The 19,569-nt window shown below is 43.1% G+C and overlaps 1 protein-coding gene across 1 annotated transcript; it reads left to right on the forward strand.

Moving 5' to 3' along the window:
• The first annotated feature begins 83 nt into the window (after positions 1–83).
• On the forward strand, positions 84–18,639 carry LOC149913891 (RANBP2-like and GRIP domain-containing protein 8). The gene is made up of 11 exons (XM_090128294.1): positions 84–186; positions 826–963; positions 1,050–1,196; positions 1,705–1,890; positions 1,972–2,055; positions 2,542–2,680; positions 14,360–14,529; positions 14,728–15,901; positions 17,002–17,085; positions 17,416–17,598; positions 18,049–18,639. Exons 4-7 carry the CDS (start codon positions 1,735–1,737, stop codon positions 14,524–14,526), a joined length of 546 nt encoding a protein of 181 aa, XP_089984420.1. The 5' UTR covers positions 84–186; positions 826–963; positions 1,050–1,196; positions 1,705–1,734; the 3' UTR covers positions 14,527–14,529; positions 14,728–15,901; positions 17,002–17,085; positions 17,416–17,598; positions 18,049–18,639.
• The last annotated feature ends 930 nt before the right edge of the window (positions 18,640–19,569 follow it).

The following is a 19,569-nucleotide window of genomic DNA, read 5'->3' on the forward strand; positions in this document are numbered from 1 at the left end:
CACCAGCCTGAAAATTTTCTGTGATCAGAAGGAATACATTGGAAGAAGTGTCTACTACTGGAAGAAAATCCTGATTAGTTTGGAAACAATAAAAAGAACAAAAATATTCCTGAACCAACTGATCCTCTCTTCAAATGTTTCCATAATGTGGACATTCAGGTGCAGATTGACCAATCTAAGATTGGAGTAAGGTTATATGTCTTTATACAAGCTTATGGTTGTGATTTAACCTGGAAGATGGCTAAACATGATGTCATCCTGCACGGAACACCCCTTTGGCCAGTTTAAGTCAGCTGTCCTAATTCTGTTCCCTCCCAGCTGCTTGGATTATTTGCTGAGAATGGCTTGGTTCTGTACAACATGCTTAGCAGGAACTATAAGCATTGGTGTGTTCTCAACATTGCTTTTCTCCTAGAACCAAAACATCGCATCATACCAGACACGCTGAAGGAAACAGTTCCATCCCAGCTGCAAATAAGACACTTACATTTACATTGGAGCTTTTTTGTTTGTTTGTTACGTACTCGTTGTTGGTGGTTTTTTTTTGTTTTTTTTTTTTGCATTGTGCTAACGATGAGATTTGGTAGTATCAGAATGTATCTGATGAAGGGGGAAAAATATTTTCTGAGAACTTTTCTTAGATGTGAACCTGTATCTGCTTGGATGACACTGAACTCCCTTAGCACCAACTTTGTTGAAAAAGTATTTTCTTGTCTTAGAGGAAGATGAATAATACCTGATTACTTCCTGGATGTTGGCATGCACTAGCTGTTCCAAGTATTCACGCATATGTTAGGTATGACTTGTCTTTGGCTTTGGTTGTAGGTCTTTCAGGTTGCAGCCTATGAAGAAGAGGCACGAATAGCATTTGCAGTGCTGGATGCGGTTGAAGGCAAAACTGATGATGCCTTCCTAGCATTTGAAGCTATCAAGAATGTGATTTCATACTGGAATCTTGCCAAGGTTGGTCCCTAACCTGCATTACCCCAAATGCTCTTTCGTTACTTGCATTCCAACTGATTCTTATTAATCCAAATGCTGTTGCTTAGCTTTGCCAAAGAAAGGCAGAGGAGATTGTGAATGGTGATGTTTTGCCAGAAGAACAAGGAGAACACAAAACCTATCTTCTTAAAAGAAAGCACTACCTAACGAAGATCATTGATGAGTTCTCCTCAGCTCTGTCAGTAGCTGACAAAGTAAGTAATTCTTGCTCAACATCTTGTTTGGAGAGATGCAGTGGTGTCGCTTACAGTTTCAAATTGAAACCATTTGCAGCCTTTGCTTTAAGGCAAGTGAAAACTTACTTGTTCCCCCAGACAAATAACTTGCCTTACTCCAGTGGGTTGATATATTCTGGGAAACTTCTCTAACAACACGAGAACATGCAATGTTTTGACTCCTGCAAATGGCAATTTTTATGTAAACAAACAGCTTTTTCCCACTATCTTCTCAGTGTGGTTGATAGTTTCCAAGTAGAATTCAGGCTTGTGTGAATTGTCCTCTTACATTAATTTTAACAGAGGTTGGGCTTTGCTGGGAAGGAAAAACAAAACAAAACAATACAAAACCAAGGAACAAAACTTAACAACATTTCTGTCTTTTTGTAATGAAAGCCTTGTGAGCTGTTCTACCAGAGTTCAGAATGTAGCCTCTTGCTCTGAGGAAGGATTGCAATCATGACTTGCATTTCAATTAATTTTCCAGCTGCCAGTGTCTATTGAAACTGTAACAGAAATGCTGAACGCAGTGATCCAGGAGCTTGGAGAATTTGAAGAGAAGGAAGAGGGGAATCTTTCCTCCAGAAAGATCTCTCAAGCTGCAGGTTCAGGAGTAAAACATTCCATTCCATTTCCTAAGAAGTTATTGTTCTCACCAACTGACAGCTACAAGGTACATGAGCCATATGATTTCAGGGAAACGTTACGTTTGAATAACAACTCAAAGTTCAGTACATTCTTTTTTTTTTTCCAGTTTTCTCCTAAAACTCTCCCTCAGTGGGCAGAAGATGCCCAGTCTTTACTTCAGATGCTCTGTCAGCAAGTGGAGGCTTTAAAGGTAAATAACTTTGTCACTATATTCAATGCAGAACAGTTGATCTTTTTGTTACGGTAGGTACTTGGTGATCCAAGCATTGGACAGACATTCTTTCTGGACTAGTGCATGACTCATGAAAACATCTGCTCTGAACATCTGCTGAAATTGAGTGCGAGAGTAAAACTTGTTGCCTATAAACTCTGACTGGGGACTCAGAGATGCGGAGGGAGCCTTTCTAAGGACTGTGTGAACAAGAAAGAGTCCTGCTTTCATCAGCTTGGCTATCGTCCTCTTGGTTCTGGGCTTTTTCTAGCTTTGGAGAACAGTCTCAGAGTTCTGTACAGGACGGGCAGATCTTGAATTATTCCAGCAGTTAACTCTTGATTTTTTTCTCAGACCTTAAACATGCTTTTAAACAGCAAGAGAGTAGGGATTATTCCTTAGGTTTTCTTCAAATACCTATGGAATACCTTTACATTCTCTTAATTGAAACACTGTCTTTAACAGAATGAAATTCAGGAAATGAAATGTAATAACTCCAGTGTGAGTGTATCATCTCATTGGTGGTCTGCTAAAAGCTATGGAACAGATGCTATGTCAGATAGTTCTCAGAGAGCACAAAATCTTCGTGAAGCTCCCTTAACAGGTAAGTTGTTGCTCTTCCAAAGAAAACAACTGCAAAGAATTATGTTTCATGCCAGAGCCCAAATCCAGCTATGTGGGAAACACGTGGCTCCCCATTCACTGAATGTACTGCAAGTTTCAAAGCCAAACATAATACTGCACGAGGGAAATTTGGATCTGGCTTTACTAAAAAGGAAGGTCAGTGGGACTGTAACATCTGTTCGGTGAGAAACGAACCCACTGCCTCCTAGCATGTTGCCTTTCAGAATCCAAGCAAAACTAATACAAAAGCATCTCTACAATGATTTTCCTTTAAACTTGAAGAAGCGGATGCTCCAAGCGTCAGAATTACTTGAGAACTGCTTTTTCTTTAGCTGTTCTGTATGCCAAAACGAAGGAAGTGATGAAAACTGTTGCTCCTGTAAGAATCCTAACTCGCAAAGTCAACCTAGTGTGCTACTATCTGTTGTTCAGGATTATTATATACATAATAAATATATAATATTTATAATATTTATATAACTGTCTGTTAAATTTCAAAGACTGAGAGCAGTATTCCGGTGATCTCAGGAGCATGGAACTAAAAGATGACTTCTTGAACAGAAGTTGTTTCAGTAACAGCTACCATGGTAATAGGTTGAGATTAGTTAGTAAAAAGCACAGATCTCCCATGACTGACTTGAAACAAGTCCTCTTCAGTTGCTATTCAACGTCTTCTGTAATTTCAAACACTCAAAGTTATTCAGTAGTACGCGTTGCTGCAAACAGCTTTTTTTTTCTCAGTCCTGCCTGAATTTTACTTCTCCGCTTCTGTAGACAACACCTCTTTGGCTCTTCTCCGTAATCCCGTATTGTTTGATGTGAGGATATAGCTGACCCTTGTGACAGTATGAAGATGCAGGCTTGTTCCTGATCTGAGCCTTGAATTTCAAAGGCAATAGTATAAGACGTAACTGTGCATGGAGATTGGAGCTTGTTACATTGCAACACAGTCTATAATTTCTGCCCCGCCATTCTGTAACTTGGACTATTTTTTTTTCTGTGGGCAAGGAGAAAGTGCGTAGACTCCAAATCTGTTTCTAACTACCTGGGAATTAATTAGCTCAGTAATAAGGGCATTGTGGGGTTAATGTTGCTGTTGTTCTCGAGTAATTCAGTCTTCATGTTTTGCTCAATTTCTGTCCAAAGCTGTGACTGCGCCATCAGACGATCCACCATCTGATGATGTTATTATTGCTGATGAGCTAACAGCTATCCCAAAGCCTTTCTGGGTCTTCCAGAGGGCTTTCTGTAGGTAGGCCCCAGGTTTACTTCTGTAAGCAGGCCCCCTCTCAGAGATTGGTCTTTGCTTGCTGCTTTGCTGTGCCTACCTGCCTGCTCCCTGTGCTTGCTGCATCTGATACCAGTGGTTGTGGAGCAGGCTCCCCAGGGCTGTGGGCCTGGTCCTGAGCTGCTGCAGCTTAAAGACTGTTTGCGTTTGGGTGGTCCTTCTTGGAACATGAGGTTGGACTTGATGATCCTTGTGGATGCCGTACAACTTGGGACATTCTGTGATTCTATGATCTTGGTGTTTGCCTGGAAAATACCAGATGATTTTTTTTTCCCTCATTTTTTCCTGGCATTTAAAGTTGTAGTTTCACTTCTAAATGTGAGAGTGGAGTTGGATAAGGGGAGGGTAAATTGCTTCTTTATTTTCTATTCTCCCAGGTGGGTCTGTATATTTTCTGCCCAAGTTGTGGTAGCTCTGTAACTGGGAATGTTCCTAATGGTCATAAGAAGAGTCTGCTGCCAGCACAAAATTTGGCCACAGGACTGCCTGCTGGATTAAATTCTGTAGATTGATTATATGTTATTTGAGATGGCGTGTTCTGTTTATTTTTTCCAAGACAATCAGGTTTTGAGGTCACTGAGATGCATTGATTAATCAGTCACTTGCAGCTTGTTTGAGCTCATCCCACACAACAGCATTGTTAAATAAAACCTTACAATCACTTTGAAATTGTAGCTCTGCGCTACGCTATGCCACTGGTGTGAATGTCTGTGCTACAGATGGCATCCTTCCTCATCCTCATCCTCCCACTGTGCTCCTCATTGGCAAAAGCTGTCTACTTCACACAATGGTTTCTACCTGAGCAGAGATTTGGTCACTTTCCAGTTTCTCTGTGGCACCCCCCTATGCTGTTAGTTCTTTTTTTTTCTGTATTGGTGTCCTGTCTTGTCTTCAGTTTGCGCCAGGATGCCAGGTCAGTTGAAAAAAATTTTCAAATTATATCCATCCTGATTTTTTTAATGTATTATCTTTTTTCTTGATGAGGAACACACTAGAGTCTTCAGAAGAAATCACCATTTCAGGCGTGCGTATTGTTTATCTGTGTAACCAACTAGTCCTCTCAAGGCTCTTGTTGTCTAATGTGTTTGGTTCAGGATCAGTCCATGTCCTTCGTCCTCCTTGCTTTGCTGTCCTCTATGGATTTACCTGAGGTTTTTCTTCAGCCTGCTTTGCTTTCAGTGCTGACAGTCATGAGGAACTCTTAGTTGTATGCTGCTGTGTTCATTTTCCTCAGCACGTTCCTTCTTGATGTATAGCAGGTACTGGTGATAGCAGAGCCACTGTTCTGTGTGAGTGACTTGTGCCAAGCCAATGTTTATTGAGCTCTGATCTGCAAGATTAAACATAGCTTCAAGCTACCTGTGTGGAATTGTGGTTTGCGCTGCTTTGAATTTAGTCCTGCTGGCCAGAGATGGACAAGGCAGGGATGTTGGGATACTGAGGAAAGTGTTGGCGCTTGATATTCTCGCTGGATTTTATTTTTTAAGCAAGCATTGGGAACCACTGAAGTTTAGCAAAGGAGCCTTAGTGGTGTGGTTGTATCAGGTGTACCTGATTTCATGATGATTTCAGGTCTTCTAGTAGAGTTTAGGCTCTGACCCCTCAAAGCAGTGAATGGAATGAGTTCTGGGTGATACCAAGGCTAATACAATAAGGTTCCGATGAAGCTGTCACAGAAGAGTTACCTATCTTTACCAGCCTGGCTGGTGTGTGATGTGCGTTACTGAGACGCTCCTTCCTCTGTGTTTGATGAAGTAGATGCTGTTACATAAGGGCATTAAGGCATTGGATCTTAGCTTCAAAGCACAGTGAAGGCAGTTGGAAGGCAGGAAGGTGACAAGTTGGAATCATATTGTGAGCCCAAATTCAGCAAGCCATTACTGCTAGACAGGGGCCTCAGGCATACGTTTTAAGTTGTTCTGATTCCTATAAGATTTAAACATCTGTTTATAGGTTTGCAGTGTAGATGCCTAGGAGCCATGTTTTTCCTAGGGAGAACAGTGTGCTTGCGTATCTTGTGTGCTCTTCAGCAAGGACATGGTAAAAACCAGTCCTGGATGTTTGGTGAGGGAGCAGAGTGAGAGAGGTGAGCCCAGCTAGTGATGGGAGTCCTGATCCAACGGGTTTCTGTGCCTCTCTCTAGAGCGAAGACGTTTGGAAATTTTCAGATTAGCTTTGGATAAGCCTCTGAGCTTCTGGATGCTTTTCATGACCAGTTCAGACCTCTCAAAAGCTTGAGGTTTGTCCGTTACTAATTTTCAAGGAATTGCATGGAAAAAAAAATGCATATTCCTTATTTTAAAAATAGAAACAATAATGAATAAGCTAGTAGTGTCACTGTCATGGAGGAACACAAAGTAGTAGCCAAGCAATAGGAGAAATAAGGAAGAATGTCCTTTGGTTTTTTTCTCTAGGATCTCCAAGAACTGTTGATAAATGTGAAAATATGTAATGTGCACATAAAAAAAGATAGTTCCTACAGTTAGAAAAAAATAATGTGAGGTACTCAAGTTTTACCCCTGGTCAAAAAGCTTTGGAACTCTCCCAGAGTAGAGAACAATTTCCCTGATTTTTCATTTTGCTGAGCAGTTGAAAGCATCCAAGAGGACTTGCTAGGATCTGGATGAAGAAAGAGTGTTGAGAGGAAGAGGAAACCAAGTTGTTAAGATCTGTGAAGAAGGAAGGAATTAATTATTGTTTGAATTGGTAGATGCATAGAATTATAGATCACAAGGTTGGAAATGACCTACAAGATCATCTAGTCCAACCATCCTCCCATCACCATTGTCACCACAAGCACTAAATCTCATCTCGTAGCTCCTCATGCAGATGCCCCTTGAACACTGCCAGGGACGGCGACTCCACCACCTCCCTGGGCAGCCATTCCAGTGCCTGACCACTCTGAGAAAAACCTCAGAGAGGTCTAACCTAAACCTCCTCCAGTACAACTTGTGGCTGTTTCCTTGGGTCCTGTTTGTTACCTGGGAGAAGAGGCCAAACCCCTCCTCATCATCACAACCTCCCTTCAGGAAATTGTAGAGTGCAGTAAGGTCTCCTCTGAGCCGCCTCTTCTCCGGACTAAACAATCCCAGCTCCCTGAGCCGCTCCACATAAGATTTGTGCTCCAGACCCCTCATCAGTTCTGTTGCCCTTCTTTGGACATTGGGGCCTCAGTGCCTTTTTTGTAGTGAAGGGCCCAAAACTGGACACAGTACTTGAGGTGCAGCCTCACCAGAGCTGAGTACAGGGGGATGATTCCCTCCCTGCTGCTGCTGGCCACACTATTTCTAATGCAGGCCAGGATGCTGTTGGCCCTCTTGGCCACCTGGGCACACTGTTGGCTCCTGTTCAGCCGAACATCAACCAGTACTCCCAGGTCCCTTCCTCTTCACAGTCATCCAGCTGCTCAGCCCCAAGCCTATAGCACTGCATGGGGTTGTTGTGGCCAAAGTGCAGGACCTGGCACTTGGCCTTGTTGAACCTCAGCCCAGCGATCCAGCTTATCTAGATCCCTCTGAAGTGCCTCTCTGCCTTCAGGCAGGTCAGCACCACCTCCCAACTTGGAGTCATCTGCAAACATACTGAGAGTACACTCAATCCCTTCATCTAGGTCATCAGTAAAGATATCAAACAAGATGGGCCCCAGTACCGCCCCTTGGAGTTGCCAGCTGGATTTAGCTCCATTAACCACTACCCTTTGGGTGCAGCCCTCTAGCAGTTCCTTAGCCAAAGAAGGCTATACCTGTCCAGGCCATGGGCAGCCAGTTTCCCCAGGAGAATACTGTGGGAGACCATGGAAAAGGCTTTGCTGAAGTCTAGGCAGACTACATCAATAAATAGCCTTTCCCTCATCTACCAGGCTGATCACACAGTCATAGAAGGAGATGAGGTTTGACAAGTATGACCTGCCTTTCATGAGCCTGTGCTGGTTGGGCCTGATCCCCTGGATGCCACGCACATACCATGAGATCTCACCCAAGATGATTTGCTCCATAACTTTCCCGTGACTGGGGACTGGCTTGTAGTTCCCCAGATCCTCCTTACAGCCCTTCTTGTAGATGGGAATCACAAGTAGTACTGGTACCTCTCCAGTTAACCAGGTGCGCTGGTAGATAGTGGAGAGTGGCTCAGCAATCACCCTCACCAGCTCCCTCAGTGCCCTAGGATGGAGCCCATCCGGTCCCATGGGCTTGTGACAGTCCAGATGGAGGAGGAGCTCTCTGACTGTCTCCACCTGAATCACCAGGGGTGTATTCTGCGTAGCATCCCAGACTTACAGATTGGGACACAAAGTGCCCTGATGATAACTGATCTGCCTTTTAAAGGCAGATGTAAAGAAGGCATTGAGGACCTCAGCCTTCTGCTTATCCTCAGTGGTTGCACTCCCCGCTGCATCAAGTAAAGGATGGAAATTCTCCTTGGTCCTTCTCTTACCATTGATATATTTATAAGAGGATTTCTTACTCTCTTACTGCGGTGGCCAGTCTGAGTTCAAGTTGGACTTTTGCCGTCCTAACTTCCTCCCTGCATACCTTAGCAACTTCCTTGCAATCTCCCCAAGTAGCCTGTCCCTTCAACTTTGTCACCTTACTGCCCTTCTTGTCTCCCTAGAGCCCATCTGACAGAAAAACATTATTTGAAGACTCATTTCAACAGGTATTGTACTAAAACATATTAGTAGTGGGCATGAGAAGTTGAATTGAAGAAATCTGTTATCTGTATGTCATTCTTAATGCCCTGACACCTTAATAATGTTATTTGAACAGAGACTAACAAAAACTAACAGTTAGCACACAGGCATGCTTGTATATCTAAAGATCATGCAAAAATGTGAAATTCTGTCTCCAAGTGTCACTGTGTCCATGAAACAAATATAAATATATATATATACGTTTGGGGTTTTTTTGCACAAAGACGAGAACTGTGTTGGAAACATCATAAAAATACTACTTAGAAATAATTTTAAACAGCATTTAGTTTTAAAGCATTGTAGTTCGGTACTAATTTTGTAAGAGCAAGTTTCCAGGGTTGTTATGCACCATTTGTTCTAATAACAGTGGTGATTTTTTTTTTTTTTTCCTGACACTTAAAAGCAGGAATTGGAGGCTGAGGAATAGAAGGGATAAATAGTTAAAACTTCTACTGCTATAATGATAAATAATAATTCTTTAAAAATCTGAAAACTTAGGCTGGTTTAAGGGTCTAGAGAGGTAAAACGTATTTCACTCAAGAATGATCAAGCATTTTTTAAAAAGCTTAGGAGATGAATGCATTTTTAAGAAGCAGAAATGTGAAAGACGAAAAGTAGTGCATCTCTGGTGATGAATCTTGGGATTGTTATTGTAAGCAAGGAAGAAAGGGTGAAAGAGCTTTTGAGATATTTACAAGTTGAAATAGGAGTTTTGGATCAGTTTTGAAAAGGTAGCATGTTCTGAGCTGGGTAATGTGCTGCTAGAAGGTGCAGTAAGTGAACATTTCATTAGGAAACTTCAGTAGTGGGCATTTGAGTAAAGATGCCGTGAAATTGAGACCTGAAAGGGAAAAAAAGATCGAAGGCTTGATTCTTGAGATTAAAGAATCTCAAGCAGGTGTGTATTTTTTTCTTTATCCTTGTTATCCTGTGACTTACTGGATTTTAGAAATCAAGCAAATACAACAGTGAGAGAAAGCTACAGGAAAGAAATTTACACTAATTGGTCTTTAATCGAGGGGCAAGGAATTTGTGAATAAATTCTAATAAGTACCATCTGTAACAAAATTTACCTTAAGAACAATGTCACTCCATTAACGTTCTGTGGAGAGTCTAAGAGTGAAAGAGCAGTATAACCTTTTGTAAACATAGTCACCTCTTTGCATTTGTCTATTAGTAAAGGTGAGCTAGACACTTGTTCAGCACTATCATTTGCACATTTCAAAACAGTGTTTTGGTTTTTTTAAATAACATCTGATAACCTGAAGGTCTTTTGGTGCAGAAGTGTGTTGTATTTATTCTCTGTATAGTTCTTTTGATGCATGTGTTGCTAAAATGGATCAAAAGAGAGCACAGAGCCTTCTGAATACCAGTACTAAGCTGCTTGTTAGTGGCATGGAAGAGAACTTGTAGACATTACAGATTACTTTTTCCTCCTCCTCACCTTTACTTCAAAGTGTGCAGCATTGCCAGACAGCATTCAGGTGATAGTTTGTGTGAGCTTTCCAAGTACAAAAAGTTTGAGTAGGTTTCCAAGTAGGACCAGCAGTCCTACCAGGAGAAGCTTACATAGGAAGTAGGGAAATAAAAAACTCAGAACTTGTCAAAAACAACTTTTGCATTTCACTCTAAGTGTTAGTTTCAAATTTATCCACTCTGCTGGCTACATACGCTTTTATTAATTTACACTTAGTATTTTGAGGGGGTTTTTTTTTGGCTAGTTTGGCTGTTCGAAGTTTTTTTTTAATTTCTAGCTTATTGCCTCAGAAAAAAAAGCAATGAGGAAACTTAGGGCTGTAGCAAGAACTTTTCTGAAAGCTGTCTCTAGAGAAAATACAAACTACATGTCAATTACAGCATCTGTACTGATACAGAAGTCTTCTAATCTGGAGTCCATGAAAGGCTTTGCCCCTTTTGAGTAAACACGGAAGTACCTGAGCATTTCAGAGAAGAACCTTCAGACCTCTAAGCAGTGTGCACTGAGCTCTAAATGCAGAGGTCAGTAGCTGGACCTGCTTACCAGCACTGCTGAAGGAAATCACTGTAAATGTGCGGTAAAAAAATCACACCTGGCAGGGAGGATACCTTTTTATTAATCACCAAAAAAGCAAATGATGCAAATTCCCAGGAAGCTTTGCAATAAACACTTTCTGGTCCCACTTTTTCAGAAAATCTGCAAAATTACTTTGTTTGGAAAGACCTGGAGAGTTCGTCTAGTGAGGCCCCTCTGCTCAAGCTGAGTCAGTTAGAGCAGGTGTCTCATTTGAAAGGAAGAAGTAATTTTATTTTGCCATCCATCAGCTCTCCTGAGGTTTTGTATTGTATTTTGGAGAGATCAAATTGAGAAGCACTGTTGCATCACAGCACTAAATACATCACGGTGATGTTTTCAGTAATGATGTTTCTATGTTTATAGTTAAGGGCATTTACATTTTATGTTGGGGAAATGTTCATCAAGTGGTGGTTTCACACCAGTTATCAACAGAACACCACCACACCATGCTGTTACTGCCCCTCAAAGGAAGAGGGGGGAGAGAAAATGTGGTTGGAAAATAAATGAACGAAATGCTCATAGGTTGAGATAAGGACAATTTAAAGGAAAAGGAGGAAAAAGAAAAACACCAAGCAAAGGCCATACAAGGAGAGAAAACAATTATCCTCTGCTCATCATAGAGTGGCCTGGGTTGGAAGGGACCTCAGAGTCCACCTGGTTCCAGCTCCACTGCTGCCAGCAGGGTTGCCAGCCACTAGATCAGCTTGCCCAGGTTGCCATCCAGCCTGGCCTTGGAGACCCCCAGGGATGGGAAATCTGCAGCTTCTCTCAGTAGTAAGCAGTGTTTGGCCACCCCTTGGAAAGCAAGGCCTCAGTACATGTTGTGGCCCTTCCCCAGCTCCTCATGCTGTGTGTGGCATCGTATGGTATGCGATATCCCTTCAATCAGTTTAGATCAGTGCCCTGCTGATGTCCTTCCCCCTCCTCTTGCCCACGCCCAGCCTGCTGGCTCAGGGGCTGCAGAGTTGATGCTGTGCCAGCACTGCTTGGCAGGAGCCAAAACATGGCTGTGATACCAGTGCTGCTCTGGCAGCAAGTGCAAAGCACAGCACCGTGTGGCTGCCGTGGGAACAGCAACCTTGTCCCTGCCTGCCCCAGTACAGCACCCCTGCATATGTGCATCACTGCTATAGAGAAGCACATACCAACATATAAATTGCAATGTTGCACCTGTTATTCTGGCTATTAAACCACATAAACAGAACAGAGATCTGAGCAATGTTTGTTGAATTAAGGTTCTTCTTATTTTGAAGTTTCTAATGAGAAAATTCCTCTTTCTCAGGAACATATTATTTTGTTAACTTAGGAGCTTGGAATATTTTGATTTACAAGATAGTCCCATAAATATACTGGAGTTGAAGATAATTCATTAAGCATTCTAAATCTTTTCCTTCTTATCTGCTATTACTTCACAAGGCAGCAGGTAATGAAACATACAACAATGTCATTACTTCAAAGGTTTTTGTATTCTATAGGCATTCCACTTAGAGGCGGTGGGTAATTTGTCAGCCCAGTGACAGATGAATTTAAGGATACAACTGTACCTAGTGCACAGTTTGCTTATGCACATCAGTGAGGTGTAGTCTGTAAATCTTACAAAACCACAGTTATTGTGTAACGTTTCCTTAACTTGATTCGTGAGCTCTAAAGAGTTAAGAAAAGTCCTTATATTCTTCGTACCCATCTCTTCTACTGCGTGCACAGTCTGGACCTGGTTATTAATAATTACATTTTCATCCTTGCAGAGAGAATGATATTTAAGAATGTTGCTTGGAAGTGTTTTTCTCAGTTGCTAAAGAAATTCTAGGTGAAATCCAAAGCCATGATTTGAAGCCAAATGGTAGCAACATTCTTGTGACGGAAGAAAACAAAGAAGAATATATTAAGTAAGATTAAATGAAGATTTTAAAATACTTTTATCTCTCCCATTTCTTTTAGCTCAATCAAGAAAATACTGTCACACTATGTAATCTGAAGCATTATTGAAATTCTGTCTATGAATAAGTACTGATGGCAAAATGTGGCAAAATGTGGCAATTGTTCAGATTCCACATTTGAAAGGAAAATATTGATGGAAGTATTTAAAATAGATACATATTACATTTCCAAAAGGTAATATATATATATTACTTTTCCCAAAAGATTCAGTTTAGTAGAAGCTCCACTTGTTGTGTTTTTTTCCCAGAGATAATTAAGTTTAGCAGAACATCGTGACAACAAATGTGAACGTCAGGTACTTCACCGTACCATTGCACACATTTATTATTCACATTTTGGCTTTGTAGACTGCTGATATTCTATCCAGCCATTTATGGTGTTGCTTGTTTTTAACCAAAGAACAGTTTTGGATGCTTTTGTGGTAAACTTGAGTTTTTAAAAATGCATAGTTTTGATACTAGTTTCCATGTGAACTGCCCTGATAGAGCTGTTATGTCTAGGCATTTGTAACAAGGCAGCATTACGAACAATGTAATGTGTTGTACTGTTGTAAATGAGGAATTATGATATAGCAGTAGCAGAATGTTTTAAAGCAAGGACAGGAGCCTATGAGTGATTACAGAAGAAAAACATGAGCGATGAGGTGCTTTGTCTCAAAATATCCCCTTCTTGTCTTGTAATATCCCCAGCGAGCAGCAGTATATAAGCTCTGCTTTAAGGTGTGAACTTCAACATCATCTTACATAGAGGATTTGCTCAGAACAAAAAGAAACAAATAGAAAACCACTACACACGTGGCAGGCATGAGATAAATTGAATGAGTAGAATTTTCCTCTTATGATATATTCTGTGAAGGCTTTTTTGTGGGAAAGGTTTGAGGGATGAGGGAGTAGGAATTGCTTTCATCATGAGTTGTCCAAAAACATTTCACAGAAATTGTAACATTTGCAGAAGGAACATATTGGCATTTTGCAGTTGTGCAAGATATTAATTGGGATGAAGAGTAAGGAGTATCTGCAGAAGACCATTCTCCTCTAGTTTTGAGGAACCCAGGCAGAGCTCAGATTGCAGCCTAAGTAATATTCTTTTGCCATAATAGGTCCTGTGTTACGCTCCCCAGAGTTTCATCTCTTCTTTAGATTCCAGTTCTCCTGACAGGTTAGGTTTGAATTCAGCATATCTGCTTCTCCCTGGGTTCAGGTTCTTTGGGTCTCCTGCCTGCTTTTCACCTTTTTATTAATGGAGAGTGGAGTTTCTACCACAAAGCAAAGTTTCATGATTAACAGAAACAAACATGGAACTTTCCAAATGGACATAATCGTTTCTTGATAAGCTAGCAGTCCTACTTATCTTCACTAGTACCGCCTGACCTAGATTTTACCTTGTTGTGGATAATGACTGAGATTTCTGGGGACAACATTAGATGAATCTAGCTCTGCCTTTTTTTTCCTTTTCCAAATACTTAGGGATTGCTGTGCTCTCATTAATATCATCAGCTGCCTCCTGTTTGAGCCTAAAATGCTTTCCATAGCGGAGTGGTTGGAAACATAGGGTTTTAACTTAAAACTGTTTGCACAGACTGAAGATTGAGTTATCTAGCCATAATTATTACATTCTCCTTTCTTTTATAAAACTTGTTGTCATCCATACACTCTTAGTATAGTTCTCCTTTCTGTCTTTTCCTACAAAGGAATCACTCAGATGGCCTTGAAAGCTCTGAAGATGCTGCTTCAAATAAAAACAAGACTGTTAATGGCAGTGATTCCCCACTACTCACCAATGGAAGCTGCAAACCTTCTCGACCTCGCAGGCCTTTTTGACCACCTCCACCCACACCCCGCAGACCCACATCAGTAGCTGGTGCGTATTCTAGGGCCAGACATCCACTTCAAAGCTGTGGATTCTCTGTACAGTCTTAAAATGAACGTAACGTTTTCCAATGCGTGTTTTTAACTACAGTTTTTTTCAGGGTAAATTCTTGGATATATAACTTCTATTTTAACAGCTTGCATTCAGCATCGTTGTTCCTCTTATAAGTAATTTCTGTTTCCACGACAGGTAAGTGATGATTGCAGCGATACTGCTAAATATGTTGGAGCTGGTGCCAAAAGAACATGAGTGAGTGCTACTGTTGCATTCAGTTAACTTTAATGAGACCCGTGAACAAATGTGCTGAAGGACTTACAGAACTGCCTCAAGTAGATAATACTGGAGCTTGAAAGACTAGTGATTTGTTTCTACAGTCCTGGTTAAATTATTTGAAACAGCAGCACTTCAAACACTGATTGCGTGAAAATAAATATGTTTTTTAGTACATCTTATAATTTAGAAACTACAAAGCTTTAAGACAGTGGTAGGTGTTTTCAGGTTAACTCCTCCACATGCATACACTACCATGTGTTTTGGTGATCTTATTGTCACAATTGATAAATACTGAGGCTGGACGGAAAACTGGGCTGCAGTAATTATTTTAAAAGATAAAGGCAGTGTAGTTTAGTAATAAGACTTGTGTATAGTTCTTAACACTGCCTACCAAATGGCCTGCATGGGAAAAAAAATCTGAAAGCGTTTAAAGAATGCATGTATTCTCCCTTCCACAGCCTTAATTTTTCTCTTCTTGAAAATGTTATGCACGCTGCCTCTTAAATTGTTGCAAATATTAAATGGGAAATCCATCAACGCAAGCAAGTAGCTTTTTCTTTATAATCATCTAATGTTTAGAAAATGCAGACAAGTTGCTTTAGTGAATAACTTTTCTTTGTCATATCAAAGCTGTGCAGCTGAATAGCTGATAGTTCTTGGATTGAAGCATTTTTACAGAGTGCAGCTAAAGTTGCCTTTTGTGTGTGTCTGTGTGTGTGTGTGAAATAGAAAATGTGGCTATATGTGCATACTACTTCAAACCACCACCTTTTGCACATCTACTTTTGTGACTTACAAATTCTGAAATAGATTACCAATACAGAGAGAAATGCAATGACATGTCTGGCGTCGTAGGAAGTGTAAATGGTTCTCCATCCACATCCACAGAGAATGATGGGGCCAGTGCAGGTTCACTGGCAGGTGCAGCTGCAAATACATCTTCAGAACCAAGCCCTGAGGGGGGAACAGAAGCAACTACAGCTCCTGCAACTGCTGCACTCACCACACCTCCAGTATCAAGACAAGTCCAGCCAGTAACTCCTGCAACTCAGGCACTAACTACAGTCAGTCAAAGTCCTCTTCCACCTGGGTATGAGTTTAGTGAATTTTTCTGCTGCCTTTTCTGTTTTCTTATTTTAAGCATACCAAAATACACATAACATCTGTCTTTTGCTGCATAACAAAAATTCACATAATCTGCTATATGGCTTTAAATTTCATAGTTCATACATTGCACCTCCTGAGAGCAATGTGGGCGCAGCGAGATACTTCATACCCATGTGGAATTTGTCAGATGATTGGTCTCTTGTCTCAGAGATATTATTTAGATTCTTAACTTTTTCTTAAAAAAATAGAAATGTTTCTGTACTCTGAGTAAGAAAGGGAAAGCAAAAGCTTCTTAATGCGAGTGGTATAATAGATAAGAGTGCTGGGCAGGTGGCAGCCATGTCCAGCATGAAGAGAGCTAGAGAAGAGGATAGCGTGGTTTTAAATGGGAAGAGGGAGCTGGGGACCCCAGAACCGAAGAGGAGGAGGGGGCCCGCCGTGACCATCAAGTGGAGGAGGGAGAGGAGGAAGAGAGCCCGGTTCCATTGCACCCGGACCTCCGCTGTGACTGATCATGGGGAGCCCATGGAGGTGGATCCACCTGCAGAGGAGCCCATGGAGGTGGATCCACCTCCAGAGGAGCCCATGGAGGTGGATCCGCCTGCGGCACAGCTGGCCTGGCACCACACCACCGTGCCAGGCCCCGCATCGGCGCGGTCACAGCTCCGCCATCGCTGGTCCGGGCGCTGGGCTCCTTACCCGCCGCGCGGCCCCACCCCCAGCATTAGCTGGGTGGCATTGTTTAACATCTGCTCCTCCTCCACCTTGTTGCTCCTCCGCGGTTTGCAGGCCTCCAGTTCCATCTTCCCCTTTTAGCAGTTAGGTCCCCCTTCTGGGTTTTGTTGTTGATGTTAGTGTTAGCGTAGTTTTAGTGTTTAGTTTTAGCGTTAGGCATAGGTTACTGTTAGTAGTTTAGAGTTAGGCATAGATTGCTGCTAGCAATTGGCAGTACATGCCGCTCACTCAGTAAGCACTCCCCTGATTTACCATGCAGAGAAATGAGTGCGAGTGCACTGAGACGGGAGGTTTGATGACGTCTGCGATGAATTGAATTTCTGTCTTGTGACTTTTCTTCTGTTGCAGAACATTGAGGAAGGAGAGCGTGAGTGGCTGAGAAATGGAGTTGGGACTCAGGGGAGCAATAGGTGCCTGTGTGACCCTTGCCAGGTAGGTGTGCCTTACTGTAAGCGTGCGCTAAGGCAGTGCTGTTCAAACACAGCTTGTGGCACTGTCTGCAACAGATCTGCTTTCTGTTAAGCTTTTCCCTTATTTCATGTCCACCTATCCTCTTCAGCTCCTGCTCCCCTCACCTGCAAGTGGAGCAATGCTCAAGTTGGAGGAATCTTTTCCTCGGCAGGTGGTAAAAGATGATGCAACTGCGTTTCATGCCCTTCTTTGTTATTGGGTCAGTAGGCCAAGGATATCTTCAGAACAGCTAAGTCAGTCTGTAACACCAATGTGCATGAGAGAATGATGACTCTTTTTCCCCTCTTGTAGAAAGCAGCCTCCTTGAGAGTGGGAGAGCAGCAGGCTCCTGAAGGGCATTTCTCCCCAGCTGAGATCCCTGAGCCCACGCTGGTGGAGAATGTGCTGCACCACGATCTCTTCTGCGGAGCCACTTTGCAGCTCACAGAGAGTGCGTCAGTTGTAATCGTGCCAGTTTCCATGTGCCATAAGCCAGTAAGTCATGCTCTCTGAGGCTGATAGAAAGGCACAGACAATAGGCAGGGAGGGAACAATTTGTAGCTGTTGCCTACGGTAGTGTGTCCCGGCACTGCTGAAAGAGGCGTAGTTTGTTCTGTCCGTCCTTCGGTGTGTGTGCTGTACCTGATGCACGCAAGAAGCCTTGAGGTGCAGACTCATCTTACTGCTGTGCTCTGTGCACTGCCAGGCAGTGTCCAACCCTGTGCAGGCGCTGCCTTGCAGGAGATGGCTTTGGATTCTAGTTTGTGTGGGTCTTTTGGGATTAAGATAGAGGTGGAGTTTCTAGCGTGCCCTAATGTCGGAAAGGTGGTTTCTAGTACTGGCAGCCAAAGCTGCCCAGGAGGGTGACTTGAGCTCCCAAAGCGAGCTGTCAGCCAGTTGTTAGCTGTGAAGGTTCCCTGACCGTTTCTGAATTGATTCTTGTAGGACTCACACAGTCCTGGAACTAAGACTTGGGAGACAGTGAAGAAACCCAAGGCAAGTGCTGCTCAGCTGAGGAAGAAAGCCAAGAAGGAAAGCAAAAAGAACCAATAAGGGCTTGACCAAGAAGGCCCACAGGACACTAGAGTCATCTGGAATGGTTCCTCAGAGGTGGCACCAAAGGCAGCTGACTGAGTCGTCCGGTTTTCTGGCATGGCCGTGCTTTCCCTGTCACGGACAGTGCAGAGGAACTAAGGCAACTGGGAGGGAAGGGCTTGTGCTGCGTTCCAAGCAAAGAGGACTTGCCAGAGGCAGGACTTCATCTATGGCAAGAGATGGAGACACTGTCTTCCTTCAGGATGCATCTCTTCAGGGCCAGAGCCGGTCTAGTATGAGATTGAAATACAGCTAGCCGGGCCTGGAGAGAGAGAAGGTGATGTAGCCACAGGGTCAGGCTTCTCCTTGTGTCTGACGGGAGGCTGAATGACTCACTGCTAAGCAGAGATCCTGGACACTGGGGTTTCATTTTGGGCTGTGTTGATAAATACAACCCAAATCCTTTTGTATTGAATAAAAGCGAAATCAACTTTTTAAAAATGGTGCTGCCTGTTTCTGTAGCTGGTCAAAAGGTCCCTTGCTTGGGCTGGCAATTGCGGGGCGATGAACTGGTCGGCTCTCCCCTGAAATTCTGCTGGTTTTCCCTCATTTCCTTGTTGGTGTTCCCAATGGGTGGCTTTTCAGCCCAACTGTAACTGCTAGCAATAGGCTGTGAGCATCCCCTTGCTCTCCATGGACTGCTAACAAAAGCACAAAGGAGGGGAAGCAGCCCAGGAGGAAGAAAGGTGTCCCTGCACTCAGCCCCTTGAGCTCGCCTCTCTTTCCTGATGGCTTTTTCAGCCTTGGGCTGTACTGAGGGTTGCTGTTTGCCCTGGGAAACCCAGCTGCACGCAGGCAGCCATGGCCTGCACATCAGCCTCCCGTTTAGGCACGAAGAGTTGAGGTGTGGGTGGGATGGTGTGAAGAGCAGAGCTGGGAGTGGGGAGGAGGAGAGGGCAGCGGGAGAACGTGCCTCGGGCCCAGAGCTCAGCCCCGAGGAAAGGAACTGGTTGCAAAGAGAAAACCAGCTTCCACTATTTCTAAGTGGTCATTGCATCTTAGGTCTGGGTCTGGATCCAGCAGGGGGGCCCACGTGCAGCCGTTCGGGAGGAAAGTCCGAGAACAATTCCACAGCAAAGAAGGCAGTTTCAGTGCTAAGGCCTGTCTTCCAGCTGGACATCGGGGTGCTGTGGCTGCAGGACCTCCAGTCTCCCAACAACATCATCCCTGGTGAGAAGGCAGCAGCCACCTTCCCCTTCCCACCACACGTCCGGCCAGGTGTGTTATCCCTGCTCTTTGGAAATGGCAGAGAGCAGCAGAGAATTGTTTGCAAAGCTTGGGGTACAGCGTGAGTTCCTCCAGGAGGAATGAGGAAGAGCTGTTTCTCTGAAGGACCTTTCCTATGGGATTTGGTCACGATCACGTTGCATG

This window comes from Phasianus colchicus, chromosome 33 (assembly GCF_987193195.1).
Source record: "Phasianus colchicus chromosome 33, bPhaCol1.hap1.1, whole genome shotgun sequence".
Lineage (NCBI taxonomy): Eukaryota > Metazoa > Chordata > Aves > Galliformes > Phasianidae > Phasianus > Phasianus colchicus.